Here is a 19,188-nt window from a genome sequence, read left to right as displayed (position 1 = left end):
GAGGGCACTGACTTTTCTAGCCTGCCCTATCTATGTTTCCTGGTAAATTACATGGGAAAATCCCATAGGAGGAAAATTCCACTTAGGGTTAGGGTTAGGTCAATATGAGCTCACAGAGAAAAGTGGACATCGCCAACAAATTCAGAGTGCTTGGGTATGGTTAGGAGGGCATTGACTTTTCTAGCCTGCCCTATATATATTTCCTGGTACAGTAGATGGGAAAATCCCATAGGAGGAAAATTCCACTTAGGGTTAGGGTTAGGTCACCATGAACTCATAGATAAAAATGGACATCGCCAACAAATTCAGAGTGATTTTGTATGGTTAAGAGGGCGCTGACTTTTCTAGGCTGCCCTATCTATGTTTCCTGGTAAATTACATAGGAAAATCCCATAGGAGAAAATTCCACTTAGGGTTAGGGTTAGGTCACCATGAACTCATAGAGAAAAATGGACATCGCCAACAAACTCAGAACACTTGGGTATGGTTAGGAGGGCACTAACTTTTGTACCCAGCTGTATCTATGTTTCCTGGTAAATTACATGGGAAAATCCCATCGGAGGAAAATTCCACTTAGGGTTAGGGTTAGGTAGCCATGAACTCATAGAGAAAAATGGACATCGCCAACAAACTCGGAATGCTTGGCTATAGTTAGGAGGGCACTTACTTTTCTAACCAGCTGTATCTATGTTTCCTGGTACAATAGATGTGAAAATCCTATAGGAGGAAAATTCCACATAGGGTTAGGTCAACATGAACTCATAGAGCAAAATGGACATCGCCAACAAACTCAGAACACATGGGTATGGATAGTAGGGCACTGAATTTTCTAACCTGCCCTATCTATGTTTCCTGGTAAAATACATGGGGAAATCCCATAGGAGGAAAATTCCACATAGGGTTAGGTCAACATGAACTCATAGAGCAAAATGGACATCGCCAACAAACTCAGAACACATGGGTATGGATAGTAGGGCACTGAATTTTCTAACCTGCCCTATCTATGTTTCCTGGTAAAATACATGGGGAAATCCCATAGGAGGAAAATTCCAGTTAGGGTTAGGTCAACATCAACGCATAGAGAAAAATGGACATGGTCAACAAATTCAGAGTGCTTGAGTATGGTTAGGAGGGCACTAACAGTAGGGCACTGACTTTTCTAGCCTGCTCTATCTATGTTTCCTGGTAAAATACATGGGAAAATCCCATAGGAGGAAAATTCTAGGACACAGGTCGGCAACCTGCGGCTCCGGAGCCCCATGTGGCTCTTTGAGCCTTCCCCTGTGGCTCCCCGCCTCCTCTGCCTTTGCAGAGAGAGACAGAGACAGAGAGAGGCAATTGCGCTTCCCTGCTTTTCTCTCTCTCTCTCTCTCTCTCTCTCTCTCTCTCTCTCTCTCTCTCTCTCTCTCTCTCTCTCTCTTTGTGTGTGTGTGTGTTTTTGTGTGTGTGTGTATGTGTATGTGTAAAAGAGCGTGCACTCACAGTGTTCTCCGAGGAGCTGAAAAGCTTACTGGGCGGAGCTCCTCCCTTTGCTGCATCTCTGCAGGAAGCAGGAAGCAGGAAGGGCAGGAGAGAGCTAGCTAGCCCAGCTAGGCTGACTCAGGATTTCTGGGAGTTGAAGTCCATGAGTCATAAAAGAGACGAGGTTGCTTACCCCTGAGCTTGTTGGACAACAGCTTGAAGCTTGCCAGGTGAGTAGCAGATAGGAGGGGGGGGAGAAAGAGAGGGAGAGAAAGAGAGAGGGGGGAGGGAGAAAGAGAGAGGAAAGAGAGAGAGAAAGAAAGAGTGGGGGAAGAGGAGTGGCAGACCAAGGGCAGATAGAGAGGGAGGGAGAGAGAGAGACAGAGACAGAGAGAGAGGGACCCTTTTGACATCTAAAATGAAGATAACACTGCATATATCCTTTTTTTACCTGTGTGTGTATGTAATTTTATTCTCTTAAAGCATTCTCCTGGTGATCATTGTTTTAACAGTATGGATATTCCCAACAGTCATATTTTTACTTTTATTTTTAATGTCATATTTTTACTTTTATTTTTAATATACACATATACACATACATACATACACACGCACACAAACACACACACACCTATAATAAAGGTAAAAAAGGATATATGCAGTGTTATCTTCATTTTAGATATCAAAAGGGTTTTGTGGCTCCCGGTGTTTTGTTTTTGGTGGGAAACGGGTCCAAATGGCTCTTTGAGTGTTTTGGGTTGCCTACCCCTGGGTTAGGATTACGTCAACATGAACTCATAGAGCAAAATGGACATCACCAACAAATTCAGAGTGCTTGGGTATGGTTAGGAGGGCACTGACTTTTCTAGCCTGCCCTATCTATGTTTCCTGGTAAATTACATGGGAAAATCCCATAGGAGGAAAATTCCACTTAGGGTTAGGGTTAGGTCAATATGAGCTCACAGAGAAAAGTGGACATCGCCAACAAATTCAGAGTGCTTGGGTATGGTTAGGAGGGCATTGACTTTTCTAGCCTGCCCTATATATATTTCCTGGTACAGTAGATGGGAAAATCCCATAGGAGGAAAATTCCACTTAGGGTTAGGGTTAGGTCACCATGAACTCATAGAGAAAAATGGACATTGCCAACAAATTCAGAGCGCTTGGGTATGGTTAGGAGGGCACTAACTTTTCTAGGCTGCCCTATCTATGTTTCCTGGTAAATTACATAGGAAAATCCCATAGGAGAAAAATTCCACTTAGGGTTAGGGTTAGGTCACCATGAACTCATAGAGAAAAATGGACATCGCCAACAAACTCAGAACACTTGGGTATGGTTAGGAGGGCACTAACTTTTGTACCCAGCTGTATCTATGTTTCCTGGTAAATTACATGGGAAAATCCCATCGGAGGAAAATTCCACTTAGGATTAGGGTTAGGTCAACATGAACTCATAGAGAAAAATGGTCATTGCCAACAAACTTGGAATGCTTGGCTATAGTTAGGAGGGCACTTACTTTTCTAACCAGCTGTATCTATGTTTCCTGGTACAATAGATGTGAAAATCCTATAGGAGGAAAATTCCACATAGGGTTAGGGTTAGGTCAACATCAACGCATAGAGAAAAATGGACATCACCAACAAATTCAGAGTGCTTGAGTATGGTTAGGAGGGCACTAACAGTAGGGCACTGACTTTTCTAGCCTGCTCTATCTATGCTTCCTGATAAAATACATGGGAAAATCCCATAGGAGGAAAATTCTACTTAGGGTTAGGATTAGGTCAAATGAACTCATAGAGAAAAATGGACATCACCAACAAATTCAGAGTGCTTGGGTATGGTTAGGACGGCACTTACTTTTCTAGGCTGTCCTATCTATGTTTCCTGGTAAATTACATGGGAAAATCCCATAGGAGGAAAATTCCACTTAGGGTTAGGGTTAGGTAGCCATGAAGTCATAGAGCAAAATGGACATCGCCAACAAACTCAGAACACATGGGTATGGTTAGTAGGGCACTGAATTTTCTAGTCTGCCCTATCTATGTTTCCTGGTAAATTACATGGGAAAATCCCATAGGAGGAAAATTCCACTTAGGGTTAGGTCACCATGAACTCATAGAGCAAAATGGACATCGCCAACAAATTGGGAGTGCTTGGGTATGGTTAGGAGGACACTGACTTTTCTAACCAGCCGTATCTATCTTTCCTGGTAAAATACATGGGAAAATCCCATAGGACGAAAATTCCACTTAGGGTTAGGTCAACATCAACGCATAGAGAAAAATGGACATCGCCAACAAATTCAGAGTGCTTGAGTATGGTTAGGAGGGCACTAACAGTAGGGCACTGACTTTTCTAGCCTGCTCTATCTATGTTTCCTGATAAAATACATGGGAAAATACCATAGGAGGAAAATTCTACTTAGGGTTAGGATTAGGTCACCATGCACTCATAGAGAAAAATGGACATCGCCAACAAACTCAGAACACTTGGGTAGGATTAGGAGGGCACTTACTTTTCTAGGCTGCCCTATCTATGTTTCCTGGTAAATTACATGGGAAAATCCCATAGGAGGAAAATTCCACTTAGGGTTAGGGTTAGGTCACCATGAACTCATAGAGAAAAATGGACATCACCAACAAATTGGGAGTGCTTGGGTATGGTAAGGAGGGCACTTACTTTTCTAGGCTGCCCTAATCTATGTTTCCTGGTAAATTACATGGGAAAATCCCATAGGAGGAAAAATCCACTTAGGGTTAGGGTTAGGTCACCATGAACTCATAGAGAAAAATGGACATCGCCAACAAACTTGGAATGCTTGGCTATAGTTAGTAGGGCACTTACTTTTCTAACCAGCCGTATCTATGCTTCCTGGTACAATAGATGTGAAAATCCCACAGGAGGAAAATTCCACATAGGGTTAGGTCAACATGAACTCATAGAGCAAAATGGACATCGCCAACAAATTGGGAGTGCTTGGGTATGGTTAGGAGGGCACTGACTTTTCTAACCAGGGATATCTATGTTTCCTGGTGCAATAGATGTGAAAATCCCATAGGCGGAAATTCCACTTAGGGTTAGGGTTAGGTCAACATGAACTCATAGAGCAAAATGGACATCGCCTACAAGTTGAGAGTGCTTGGGTATGGTTAGTAGGGCACTGACCTTTCTAGCCTGCCCCATCTATGTTTCCTGGTAAAATACATGGGAAAATCCCATAGGAGGAAAATTCCACTTAGGGTTAGGGTTAGGTCACCATGAACTCATAGAGAAAAATGGACATCGCCAACAAACTCAGAACACTTGGGTAGGATTAGGAGGGCACTTACTTTTCTAGGCTGCCCTATCTATGTTTCCTGGTAAATTACATGGGAAAATCCCATAGGAGGAAAATTCCACTTAGGGTTAGGGTTAGGTCACCATGAACTCATAGAGAAAAATGGACATCACCAACAAATTTGGAATGCTTGGCTATAGTTAGTAGGGCACTTACTTTTCTAACCAGCCGTATCTATGCTTCCTGGTACAACAGATGGGAAAATGCCATAAGAGGAAAATTCCACTTAGGGCTAGGGCAATGGTGGCGAACCTATGGCACGCGTGCCAGAGGCGGCACTCAGAGCCCTCTCTATGGGCACATGTGCCGTTGACCCAGCAGAGTTCACCAGAGCAGTGGGCACATGGCGTTTGGAAGCGACAGGGCAGGAAGTGAGCAAGCAAGCGCCGGTGGCCTCCCAGGAATGCCCTTGAGATGCCAAGGGACTGGCCCTGGCCATGCCCACCCAGTCTGCTGTGACCACTGCAGGCATGCCCACCCAGTGGGCCACGCCCCCCATGTCCCCCCTGAGGGCACCACAGTGCTGATGCAGCCCTGGCACTTTGCGATAAATAAGTGGGTTTGGGGTTGCAGTTTGGGCACTTGGTCTCTAAAAGTTTCACCATCACTGACCTATATCATTGTCTTATCCTGGAGAACCAAGGAAGGTTTTGCAAAAACTGAAATGCGTGTTGTGTGCATGTAGGAGAACCAGTGAGCGTGAAGACTATGAAAACCAGGATTGAGGGCAGAGTGAAAACATTCAAAGGTTTATATTTATAGAAATCATCTTATAAGCTTATTAAAAACATGTTATATGTTGATGTTATTATTATATGCATAAATACTAAAATGTTTATATTCTACTTGGTTTGTACTGAAAATATTAAGAATTATATTTGTTTAATGTAGACAAAAGGAGAATATTATAGGAATAAGAGAGGATCAGGAAATATACTGTATTACCAAAATATTAATTGTAGAAATTAATTATCATTGTTTTAAATATATGAACCCAGACAACACATTGTTCGCGAAGCACTAAAGATTGTTATTGTAAAAAATTAATAAAATATATTTTTTTTTAAAAAAGAAAATGTTGAAAGGTTTATTCAGAGTCCTTGAGCTTTTGATGTTCTTCCCCCCCCCCCCCGCAAACAGGCTGGCTCTCACCACCTCAGTCTCACAGCAAATGCCAAAGAGAGGGATGCTGGCATCCCGGGCATTAATTTGAGTAATACATTTCCGCCTTAAAAATGCTGCTTTTTGCCTTTCAAATATTTTGGCTTCTTTGGTTTGCAAAAACCCGGAAAGGGGAATGGGTGGAGAGTGCAGAACGGGGTTGGAACAGCTCAAAGCATTGGCCAGGAATCTACTCTGAAGTCCCTCAGCTGTTCAAAGGCTTTGAGAGCTTAACCAGAAGCCGTAGGTGCCATTTCCCAGGGCTGAATCCTCACAAACAGCCTCTGTTCAGGTCAGAAGGTTTTGGGAATCATCAAGCGTTTTTTTCAGAGTCTCTCTTGCCTGCTTCACTTGGAAAGTTTAAACTTTCTCATCTTTCTCCTCTTCTACTTTTTTTAAAAAAGGATCCATCCAATACACAATTCCCTATTTCTTCTTTTTAGACCAGGATGTCCAAGCTTGGCAACTTTAAGACTTGTGGACTTCAACTCCCAGAATTCCCCAGTCAGAATGGCTGGCTGGGGAATTTTGGGAGTTGTAGTCCACAGGTCTTAAAGCTGACAAGACTAGACACTCCCGAGGTAGACTGAATGGTTGTAGACGCCATGGTTGTAAGTGAAAAACAGACATCAGTCACTTTTTTTAGTGCCGTAACATTAAACCATCACCAAATGAATGGCTGTAAGTCAAGGACAACCTTTACTCAGTTCTGCATTTCCTAATTTGGCACCCCAAAAACACATTCAAAGGCATAATCACCATGCACACTGTTTTTCCATTTCAAAATGCATCTTGCCTGGTGAAGAATTCTGTCCAAACACACCCGATGTAGCTTACCGATTTTGTTTCTGCTTCCAAAATGAAAGTGAAGAGGTAATGTAATGTAATGTAATGTAAGGATAGGGAAAATTCACAAATTACAGATCCTTTCAAGAACATTGCTAAAAGCTTCAATTAAAAAAGTAACTAATTTATGGCACCAACAATCCTGCCCATCAAACTGTATTGTTTTCAGCAGAAATAGAAAAAAAAAATCTGAGAAGGTTAGATGACACCAGAGAGGGAAAATAGAAGGGGCTTTTCTTTCTTTAAATACTACCTTTCATCTGAAAAGGGGAACCCCAATTTGATCTCCATTTTATTTTTGTACAGTATTCCTCGATTTATGATGGTAATGGAGACTGCCCATTATTGTGGTAAGTCGGTAGTGAAGCAGGTCATCATGGCACCAACCCAATTTTATGACCTTGTTTTGATGCAGTTGTAAAGTGACTGCTGCAGTCATTAAGCGAACCCATTGCTTGCTAGGGGGTGTTTTGCCAAAAACCCTGGGACATAAAAGCTAGTTTTCAGCAAAAACATTGTAAATCATGGTCATGTGCCTGATGCAAACGGCCATAAATTCAAGCCAGTTGCCAAGGGCCCAAAATACAGTCTTGTGGGTGGGTGCATTGCAACTAGGTTTTAAGTACTTTTGAGAGGATCCGTTCAAAATGGTCCCTAAGTGATCGGCTGTAAGTCAAGGACTACCTGTAATAGCAAACTTGCAAGATAGGCTGAACTGAAAAACCAGGATTGGCTGTAAACAGAGAGAACGAGGATCTTGATCTGCTGGACTCAGTCCAATACCTGCCAAAGCCTCCCAGTTAGACCTGGACAAACTTCATGGCTTCTCAATCACATGGGAATCCGAGGGTATCTTTTGCACTGACCATGTACACTTGGGGCAAACGAAGCAATCCATAAACATTTTGCGAAGGACAAAGTGAGGTTCACAAAAGGGAATATTCAACTTTCTCTCAAATTTGCTTTCTTCAAGTCTTCTCTTCGGTGGGGGATTATTTGGGGTGGGTGGGAGGAAAGGAGGATTCCTGGGTCCAATATGCATTAAGTCCAACCCAAAAGATGGGCCACACATGAAAGGCAGGCCAGGGAAGGTAGGTGAAATTTCTTCTGCTATCTTCTCCCCATACTGTAGAAGAAAGTGGGCCAAGGGCAGGAGACTACAAGGCCACCGACTGAATCTTCTGCCCTGTGTCTCCTTGACTAACATTCTTATTGGTTTGCTGGGGATTACATTAAATGTTTAAAGCAGTTCTCCCATGACGGTGGCCATGTCCTGGGATCACAGGATTCCCTTTTGTGACCTTCTGACAAGCAAAATCAAGGGGGAAGCCAGATTCACTTAACAACCGTGTTTCTAACTTAAGTGCTTTTTCAAATGCCCAAAGGACCTTTTCCTCTTATTGCAGAGCATGACGGGACATTGGGAACAAACATTAGGCACATTCTACCTGAAAGTACCAGTAATGAATTGTGCGGTTGTGGAAAAAGAAAGGGTTAAGGTTAGAGCAGGGTCTTCTGCTCAAATAGGGCAGAGTTTCTCAATCTTGGCAACTTTTAAGAGGTATGGCCTTCAACTCCCAGAATTCTCCAGCCCGCAGTTGGGGTGGTGGGCAAGTACAACAACAGTTAGATAGCAGTATTCCAATATTTGAGGGGCTGCCACAAAGAAGAGGGGGTAAAATTATTTTTCAAAGCATCTGAAGGCAGGACAAGAAGTAAGAATTAAGGAGAAACTTCCCAACAGTGAGGACAAACAACCAGTGGAACAGCTTGCCTCCAGAAGTTGTGGATGCTCCATCATTGAAGATTTTTAAGAAGAGACTAGACATTTATCTGAAATGGTATAGGTTCTCCTGCTTGAGCAGGGGGCTGGACTAGAAGGTCCCTTCCAGCTCTATTCTATTCTAACCTGGCAACATGTTTGCCCTCCCACCCATCCAGAAAGGAAAGGCAAAGTCCCACCCTTCAACGTCTCTATTGAGGACCCAAGCTCTTCATCAGACTCATCCAATGGACCCTGCTTGGGATCAATGTCAAGAGCCTTTGGGCAATGTTGCCTCCCCTAAAGGGCAGTCGCCCAAGGAACTGAGGGTACAGTTCCACCAATTCACTGCCAGCATCTGGCCGTTCTGCTTGCCAATCTGGGCAACTTCAACCAAAGCACATCTGCTGCCTCCCAGACCGAGGAAAGCTGATCTTGGAAACCACTCTCGGATCACAACTGTTGCTTTAGTCTAGCAACTTAAGAGTTAAACCACAGCAAGCCTCTTATCCTATAGATGTAACTCTGCCCACTGGGGAAAGATAAATAACAGACATTAGACTCTTATGAAAAGCTGAGCCACTTGAAATTCCACAGTAGGAGATGGGCAGATCCAATTACACTAACATTTTGGTTACAAAGTGATTGTTATTTTGTTCTAGCAGAAAAGTTTAAGCCCACTTTTTCCTTCTTCTGATGGTTATGCAAAAGTGAGATGCCACATGAATCTACCACCTTTCACCCTGGAAGTAAAGAGCATCTGAACATTCATCCACAGCTCATTTAAAGAGAGAGAATCAGCGCTGGGTCACACAAAATGTTTTGGATCTCACCCTCCAAAAGTTGATAGTAAAAGTGCCTTATGCTCCCCCCCTTCTAGGTCAGTGGTCAGAATCTTGACTTGAGCTTCAGAGCTGAGTCAGGAGCCAAGACAGGCTGAGTTATACCACGCAAGCACATGTCCCTTCCTGAGGCCCAAAAAATATCTCACATTCCTACACGCTGGAATCAAATTTCTGGAAGCTTCCTCAACCTTTCCTCTCAGAGTTGGCACACAATCCATCTTGAGAGAGAGAGAAAAAGCATTGAGCATCACTCAGGCTTTACTGTTTCCTGAGCACAAGGCTGTGGGAATGGTAGAATCCGGACCAGCGCCCTTTTTGGATCTTAAATTTCCAAATGTTTAGAGTAAGCAACACATTTGCAGGAGTTCATTAGCTCCAGCAGCTTTCAGGAGCAATTGCAATGAGCAGGAAACGTTCCAGGGTGGATAAATTAAAGTTCACCCACAGAGAAGGATCTGTACTGAAATACAACATAATGGAATATCATGTTCCTATGCTGAGGCTGCGAAAAACAAAAGGTATACAGGTAGTCCTTGACTTATAACAGTTTGTATAATGACCGTTCATAGTTATAACAGCACTGAAAAAAGTGACTTCCGACCATTTTTCACACAACTGTTGCAGCATCCCCCTGGTCACGTGATCAAAATTCAGACACTGGCAACTGACTCATACTTATGATAGTCACCATGTCCAGGGGTGACGCGATCCCCTTTTACGACCTTCTGACAAGCAAAGTCAATGGGGAAGCCAGATTCACTTAACAACCGTGTTACTAACTTAACAACTGCAGTGATTCACTTAACAACTGTGGCAACAAAGGTGGTAAAATGGGGCAAAGATCATTTAACAACTGCCTTTTCTGCTTAACAATGGAAATTTTGGACTCAGTTGTGGTTATAAGTCCACCTGAAGTGCAGTTCTAACCTCAGCATCTGCCAAGCTGTGCGCCTGTCTGTGACTAAGGGGCCAAACTGCCCTCAGGGACAGCCAGTGACCCCTCAGCAGATGGCCTGGATGGATCCACCAGGGCCACTTTCTCACCCCCTTCCCCTCTGCTCTGCCCCCCCCCCATCAACACTGCCAGCCTCCCTGAGAGCCAAACTTCAGGGGGGCTTGTTTAGCCTTTACGTTACCTTTCCTCCTCCTCCGTGCAAGACTCCAAATACAAATCACCAAGAACCACATTATTTATGAGGCAACAAACGAAGGACCCTCAAGCATCTTAGTGAACTCTAAATATAAACCAAACACAAACCTGCAAAGCACATTTTCAAAAAAGGACTTAAAATCAGTAATGTGATTTTCCCCCCCTACTTCCCTACACTGGCAATTTCACAAACAATAACAAGAGAAGGGTGAGAGTGAAGCTATCGAAGTTCCTGAGCAAACAGAGTCCTGAAAAACAGGAAGACCATTACTGGACTCCTTGCTAAAAACAGGGCAGGGACATTTTTTGAAACAGGAGAGGCGACATGCATGTCTGTGCGTATAGAAGTCACATGCACACACATGTGCATTTGTATGTGTTTCAAAGCAGTAATATACTATATTCAGTAGGAAAATCTACTAGCAATTTAAGTAATATACAGGAGGGTTGGGGTTTATTCTTTCCTACAAAAAAATAAACAAATTATTAATATTTCAGAAATACTTCTCAAGAATCAAGCTTCAGGTTACAAACAGAACCAGCTGAAGCTTATTTTCAAATATGAGCATATTTTTGGAGAAACAATTATTCAGATAAATGGAAATATTTACACAAAACACATTTGCAATCTATTTCAGGAACACCCATTGGCTATGAAAGATACAGATCACTTACTAGTTTTCAGTACCACCATCAAATATGTTTCTTTTCTTTCCTTGTTAATTCTTAACGAGTTTGACAAATGCAGATTTCTGGAGCTAAGAGAGTTTGTTAGAATGTATTTCATGCTTTCCCTGTCCTGACAGAATGCGTTATTTTGCACATGTTAAACAGTACCAGTGCTGAAGGCATATAAACATGGGGACCTCTTATTGGGATCAGCAAGTGATCCACAGTGCCAAGTCCATGTTAAGAGATCCTGCAAGAGAGGAAGTACAAGTAGTCCTCGACGTACGATCACAATTGAGCCCAAAATTTATATTGCTAAGAGAGACAATTGTTACGTGAATTTTGCCTTATTTTACGACTTTTCTTGCAACAGTGAATCACTGCAGTTGGTAAATTACTAACATGGTTGTTAAGTGAATCTGGCTTCCCCATTGGCTTTGCTTGTCAGAAGGTCACAAAAGGGGATCACGTGACCCTGGAACGCTAGCAACCATCATAAATATGAACCAGCTGCTAAGCATCTGGATTTTGATCACGTGATTGTGAGGATACTAGAATGGTCTTAACTGTGAAAAAGAGTCATAAGTCACTTTTTTCAGTGCTGTCATAATTTTGAATGGTCACCAAGTGAACTATTGTAAGTCAAGGACTACTTATATATTAACTAGCTTTTTCTTGTGAAGGCATCTTGATTCTTGTTATTTAACATTGGGACCACCTCTGTTGCTGTTTTAGTACACAAGGTCCCAAAGGTGCTTTTTCAAAAGGCGACTGGACTTTCTTGGTTTTGGCTCCAAGACGTTTCGTTTCTCATTCAAGAAGCTTCTTTGGTTCTTCAGAACCGATGAAGCTTCTTAGATGAGAAGCGAAACATCTTAAAGGAAAAACAAAGACAGTCTAGTTGCCTTTTGAAAAAATGCCTTTAGGACAACCATGACCTGGGTGACTGAGAATCTCCATAGATGTTTAGTACACAAGGTATTTTTCTTCCGAAAGAAAAAAAACGACATTGTATTCCACACATTTAAAGATCTACCTACCAGAAAAGTCTCTGGTGATGACATTAGGCGAATTTGTAGCCTCCGTCTCAGTGTAGGACAATGTGGAATTTGAAAGGTCTAGGAAGCAGAGGAAAAAAGGGACATGTTATTTCCAAGATGGTCAATCATTTTACCATCCCAAGAAGCATTCCCACAAGGGCTGCCCAATGGTTCTGATTCAATTCCCCAAAGCTGCCTTCACACCTACAGTGTGAAGGAAAGGAAGGAGCACTCATACGACTTGCCTACTTTCCCATAAAGCAGCCACATAGTTTCCAGGGATCCCAGAAAACAGCTGGAAGCAGAGATTTTGCCATCTGAGGAAGGACATGGCTGCTTTAAAAAGGTGCAGACAGATTCTATACTTTAGTTCAAAAACATCTTTTTGGAGTCAAATCCAAAACACTGCACAGCTCTGGTTTGTACTGCAAAAGTTTTAGTTTGAACCATAGGCATCATGGTTTATAAGAGCAAAAGTGGAAGGACAACATGCCTTTTTTCAGCAAACAATAGTTAAAACAGCTGTGGTTTAATGCACTTTGTGAACCTAGAAGCAACTGCTGCCTTTTCTGCTCCTGCCTTCTTGCCTGGCTGACTTTTAAGTAGCTCTCTTGACGAAAATATAGGAAATCAAGCCCTAATCCTGATTATGAAATACTCCTCTTTCTTTTTAGAGGAAGGAGCAAGAAAGATTGGGGGGGGGGGAATGACCAATAATATACTAGGAACTAACCCTTATCTTTGCAGATGCCTTTTTAAGAAAGCCTTTTTCAGCCCTTCCCAAAGGAAGAATTACTTCTTTCCTAGCAAGAACAAAACAGTAACTCTGGCTAGCTCTTAAGACATCAATAAGAGGGGGGGGAATGAACAGGTAGTCCTTGACTTATGATCATAACTGAAGGCAAAATTTCCACTGCCAAACATGACAGTTAAGTGAATTTTGCCCTATCTTATGACCTTTTTTGCCACAGTTGTTAAATGAATCACTGCAGCTGTTAACTTAGTAACATGGCTCAATGAATAAGACTTTCCTGTTGATTTTGCTTCTTAGAAGATCCCAAAAGGGGATCACATGATCACAGGACAACTGCAACCATCATAAATACGAGTCAGTTGCCAAGAATCCAAATTCTGATCACTTGACCATGGAGATGCTGCAACGGTCGTAAATGTGAAAAACGGTCATAAGTCACTTTTTTCAATGCCATTGTAACTTTGAACAGTCATTAAATGAACTGTTATAAGTAGAGGACTACCTATAATACAGCTATTTCTAAGGAATTGCCCTGAGAAGATAGGTTCTTAAAACTTATGGCCATAGAAAGCTGCCTTCTACAAGGTGAAACCATCAGCCTCCCGGGTGTGACTGCAGTTGACCAGGGTTTTTCACCTCACCTAACCAGGGACACCAGCAGCTGATGCGAAAGAAGTGGTTCTTTTCTTCCAATGCACAAACAACACTGGCAAGATTTCAGCCTCCAAAATAACCCAGGTTGAGGGGATTGAACAAGTAAGAACTTGGAGCTCCATGGCTAAGGTTACACTAAGCCTCCAAACAACTCATTGTTACTATACTTAATTATCACTATTAAAATTCTTGAAGCTGTTTATTCTTGTTTCCTTCCTTCCTTCCTTCCTTCCTCCCCTGTAGAGACCAAGAAAACTTTGTTTTAACAAGTTGAAAGTCTTTTGTTAGTCTCTCCCCTTCACTTGTATCACTTTATTTAAAAAATGCTCTAAAAGCCGGCTCCAAAATCAATTTGTTATTTGTTGGTTTTCCCTTTTCTTTTCAATCCTGCTGGTTCAAAAAGCAAAGTTCCAATACATGAATTCAGAATTCCCCGTCTACCAAGAACACCCTTACTATCCAGGATGGAGACGATACAGGAAATCCTCGACTTACGGCCACAATTGAGCCCAAAATTTCTGATGCTAACCAACACAGTTGTTAAGTGAGTTTTGCCCCACTTTATGACTTTTCCGGCCACAGTTGTTACGTGAATTACTGCAGTGGTTAAGTTATTAACACAGTTGTTAAGTGAATCGGGCTTCCCCATTGACTTTGTCAGGAAGTCGTAAAAGGGGATCACGTGACCCCCAGGACACTCTGACCGTCATAAATATGAATCAGTTACCAGGTGTCTGATTTTGATCACGTGACCAAGGGGATTACTGCAACAGTTGGAAATGTGCAAAATAGCTTTAAATCACTTTTTCCAGTGTCGTTGTAACTTTGAATGGCCACTAAATGAACTGTTGTAGGTTGAGGACTGCCTGTAGTTGATTTCTTTTTTTTTTTTTTGCAAATAAAAAAGTATCCACAAAATTGTACGATGAAATGCCATGCAGTCAGGAAGACTGATAATCCACTTTGTTATACCACTTTGTTATACCCTGGGACCTTTGGAGGACTGCCGGGCCACCACATTGTCCACTAGACCTTATCTAGATTATTTCTGGATGACGGTCAGTACAACAAGGAGCCCAGCAAACTGATTGTAACCCATCCTTCCTTCCCTCCTTCTTTTTCTCCCTTCCCTTCATTTACCTTTCCTTTCTTGCATTTACCCTCGTCCTGCCTCTCCCCTCTTCCTCCCCCTTCTCCCTCATGCACATACAGACAAGGGAGGCCTCTCCAGATGTCCTCTCTGGACTTCTGTGATTTTCAGACACTCCAGGGGTTCTCAAAGAGCAGGGCCCTCTCACACAAATTCAAGAGGGTCGAGAGGCCTGGCATCTCACCCGTGACACATGTGTCATAGGTTCACCATCATCATTCTAGATCAGGGGTCCCCAACCCCCATCCATTGCTAAGCAAGAGAGTTGTTAAGTTAATTTTGCTCCATTTTACAACCTTTTTGCCATAGCTGTTAAATGAATCACTGCAGTTGTTAAGTTAGTAACACGGTTGTTAAGTGAATCTGGCTTCCCCATTGACTTTGCTTGTCAGAAGGTCATAAAAGAGGATCATATGACCCCAGGACACGGCAACCATCATAAATACACACCAGTTGCCAATCATCCATATTCTGATCAAGGGAATGTTGCAACAGTCCAAGTATGAAAAATGGTTATTAAGTCACTTTTTTCAGTGCTGTTGCAATTTTGAAAGATCACTAAAAGAATAGTTGTATGTCAAGGACTACCTGTATTGCCTGAGTCTATTCTAATGCTGAAACTAGATCTGCAATAGACTGAGGAGGCCTCCTTGTCTCTCGAAACCATTTTTGCTATGTTAGCTTGGATAATTCAATCGGGTGCCAGGACCTGCTCTCTGGAGCAGACCTTGACCAGAGTCTTCTTACTGACTTTGCAATGTGTAACACTGAGTTTGATCCTGGATAGTTCTATATCCTCTGCACAATCCACAACAACATTGTACAAGTCTTCTATGTACTTCCATGTACTTCACTGTACAAGCCCTCCAAGATGAGGCAATCAACCTATTCTCCAAAGCACGTGAAGGCAGGACAAGAAACAATGGATGGAAACTAACCAAGGAGAGAAGCAACCTAAAACTAAGGAGAAATTTCCTAATGGTGAGAGCAATCAACCAGTGGAATAGCTTGCCTTCAGAAGAGAAGAAACCCCTATTCAAGCAGGGGTTTCAACTAGAAGACCTCTAAAGTTCCTTCCAACTCTATTATTCTATGTTCTATGTCTACGTTTTGCATCATCTTGCATTATATAAAGAGAAAAGCCAAAGGCATCTATCTTCCTTTTGGAAAAGAGTCAAAGGTTGCCAACAAAATACAGGTCTCCAGTTGTGAACGTAACACCTGGACCACTCTTACTAATGCTTTGCAAACTGCAGGAAGAAAGTCTGGGTGGAGAACATACTTACTCAATGGCTTTTGCTCGTCCTTTGGAGACAGCCGGGAATAAGGAGGGGGTGGTGATTCTGAAAAAGAAAAAGGAGGCAAATGAACCATCATCCAAATTTTCAGAAAGTGGGTTTCTATCTCAATGAAATCACTTCTAGTTGAACAAAGGATAGGATATTGATCAGAAGCTCACATATATGAAAAGATACTACAGTTGACAGAAAGCAGAATAACAGAATCTACTTCCTTTGCCAAGCTGCAGGCCTTAGATGCATGCGAATCTTAGGGGCAGAAGACTTCTATCATGGTCCATAAATAACCCTCCTTCAAAGTTCCTTTGCTTGGTTGACCCAGCTCTTTAGACTTGACTAAATTGGGATAGGATAAATCTATGAGTCAGCCTTTTCTAGGAACCCTAAGATTGTCTTAGCATAGTGTTTCTCAACCTTGGTGAACTGCCAAGACTGAGAAATACTGTCTTAGCATGTTGCATCAACCAAACCATAATGCTCAATCATAAGATGGCATGGCATAAATATGCACTTTGTCCCTTGTACAATACATCCATTACATAGGTTTAGCATCTTGTACATGCCACCAGATATGCCTTAAAGAGACTACTGCTTGCAATTTTCAAGCTCATTTACACCCTACAACAATCCCATCAAACGCAACATGGTTTTGGTTGGCTGAATACAGGTCTGGTCCTCCCAAGGAATATGATCCAGCCTGTGCAGGTAGTCCTCGACTTATGACCACAATTGAACCTAAAATTTCTGTTAAGTGAGACATTTGTTAAGAGAGTTTTGTCCTATTTTATTACATTTCTTGCCACAGTTGTTAAGTGAATCACTGCAGTTGTAAGTTAGTAATCTGGTTGTTAAGTGAATCTGGCTTCCCCACTGACTTTGTCATAAAATCGTAAAAGGTGATCATGTGACCTAGGGACACTGCAAAGGTTATAAATATGAACTAGTTGCCAAGCACTTGAATTTTGATTACAAGACTATGGGGATGCTGCAAAAGTTGTAACTGTGAAAAATGGTCACATCACTTTTTTCAGTGCTTTTGTAAACTTTGAACAATCACTAAATGAGCTGTTGTAAATCAAGGACTACCTGTAGTTAATTTTCTCCATGTTGGTTGAAGAAGTAGTCCCCAAATTTAGAAATTTCTTCCCACGTGCCTGGAAAATTACTGGCTTTTACTGAGGTCAAAGTATCTTCCTTATACTTCCAGCAATATAAGAACACAGATCCTGTCAACAATGATACTGTTTTCAACTAGTTATTCCAGGGGTGTTAAACTGCTGGCTGGTGCCCACCCCATTGCTGGTAATGCAAAAAACATATGGAATCATTGTTTAGGAGAATGTGTGAATCCATTAAGTGCCTTTTTTTTTTGCTTTCAAAAGCATCAAAGGGACCTGTAATTGTGGTCCATGGTTCCCAAAAACTTGAGCTAATTCAAAGGACTACAACAAAAGAGCTGGCTTTGCACAACACACAGCCTAAAATGCACTGGGTTAAAGGATCAGCATGTTGTGCAAATCCAACCAGAAGGTTTGATTGATGGTTCAGGTGTTTTAAAAATTTGTGCAACTGAGCTAATTCAGCAAAGCATCTATTATTGCATTGGGTAAACACAGCCCAGAGTTCAGCAAGGAACTAAAACAGTCAAAACTGGCTACCAAACAAAATTGGTTTAACTCTGAAGCAGAAACATTCCAAATGACAGTTACTTTTTTGGCAAACCAACACTTCCTCTGGATATGTCCAACCATGCTCAAGACAGCCAAAACTTTCCTCTTAAGTTTCTGTGCTTCTATTACAAGAAACACGGTATTTGGTAATACGGTAATAGTCAAGGGAAAGAAAATGATATTGCAATATATGTATGTATGTATGTATGTATGTATGAATGAAGGAAAGCTCGTCTCCTAATCGACTTACAGCTCTAAGAAAAATGAAAATTGCTAACAGCAATGTTAGGGTCCTTGGAGTCCCCCACACACACTTTAAATGACATTTTTTTAAAAAATTAGAAGCGAGAAAGCAGCTCCCTGCCCTTTCACAAACATACTTATGAGATCCAAGCTATCACACCTTGCATCCAAGAAACATTCTCATGGATTCTTACTCAGTTCCACATCTAACTGCATTATATTACTGGAGCAAGAGAAAAAATCATAAAAACCAAGACATTCAGGCTCAGGTAGCTGGTTCTTCTTCTCCCGTACAGGTTTGGCAAGTTTGAAAAACATGTTTGCAAAAGGAGGTTAAAAAAAAAACTTGCCATAAAGATCTGCTTTTAAAAATAAGAGGCGCTAGAAGGACGTTAAAAAAAAACTTGCCATAAAGATCTGCTTTTAAAAATAAGAGGCGCTGCTGCTTTAAGACAGGCCGTCAGATACAAGGGCCAGTCAAGCTGGCGCCAGCCAAATGCAAACTGCATATTATCACCACTTCTTCACCTAAATAGTGGGTTGGGGGGGGGGTGGAGGAGAAACTCCTTCAAGAAAGAAAGGGGGAAGCTTTCTAAGCACAATTTGAAAATGATCTCAATTGAAAGGGGATAATAACGCCAGGCCAAAAGAGAGGGATTTGCCTACGTGTGTTTTCTCTGCAATTGCCTGAAGAACCAGTGATTTTCACTACCTCCAAAAACCTTTTCTCTCCTTTAGTTATAAATCAAGAGATTTCCAACCTTGCAACTTTTAAGATCTGTGGGCTTCAACTCCCAGAATTCCCCTAGCCTGGAATTCTGGAAATTGAAGTCCATGGGTCTTAGCTGCCAAGGCTGGACACCCTTGTTATAATAAAAAACAAGAGTACAGGTAGTCTTCAACTTACAATTACAATTGAGCCCAAAATTTCTGTGGTTAAGCGAAACAGTTGTTACAAGTGAGTTTTACCCATTTTATATCCTTTCTTGCCACAGTTGTTAAGTGAATCACTGCAGTTCAGTCCGTAATCTGACTTTCCCATTGACTTTCCTTGTCAGAAGGTCGCAAAAGGGGATCACCACATGATCCCGGGACACTGCAACCATCATAAAGAGGAGTCAGCTGACAAGTTAATTTTGATCACGTG

General features: G+C 41.9%; 1 protein-coding gene across 1 annotated transcript in view; it reads right to left on the bottom strand.

The window, feature by feature from the left end:
* SMAD6 (SMAD family member 6) overlaps nt 1-19,188 on the bottom strand; it is a 49,446-nt gene that overhangs the window by 21,894 nt on the left and 8,364 nt on the right. The window contains exons 2-3 of the mRNA XM_039369658.1: nt 16,117-16,173; nt 12,273-12,350 (exon numbers count right to left, since the gene is read on the bottom strand). Coding sequence (XP_039225592.1) covers nt 12,273-12,350; nt 16,117-16,173 — 135 coding nt within the window. The remainder of the gene's footprint in view (nt 1-12,272; nt 12,351-16,116; nt 16,174-19,188) is intronic.

The sequence above is a fragment of the Crotalus tigris genome, unplaced genomic scaffold (genome assembly GCF_016545835.1).
Source record: "Crotalus tigris isolate CLP2741 ecotype Arizona unplaced genomic scaffold, ASM1654583v1 scf7180000021179.819088, whole genome shotgun sequence".
Taxonomy (NCBI): Eukaryota; Metazoa; Chordata; class Lepidosauria; order Squamata; family Viperidae; genus Crotalus; species Crotalus tigris.
The sequence above is the reverse complement of the archived record's forward strand: the minus strand, read 5'-3'. Positions and strand labels throughout refer to the sequence as shown.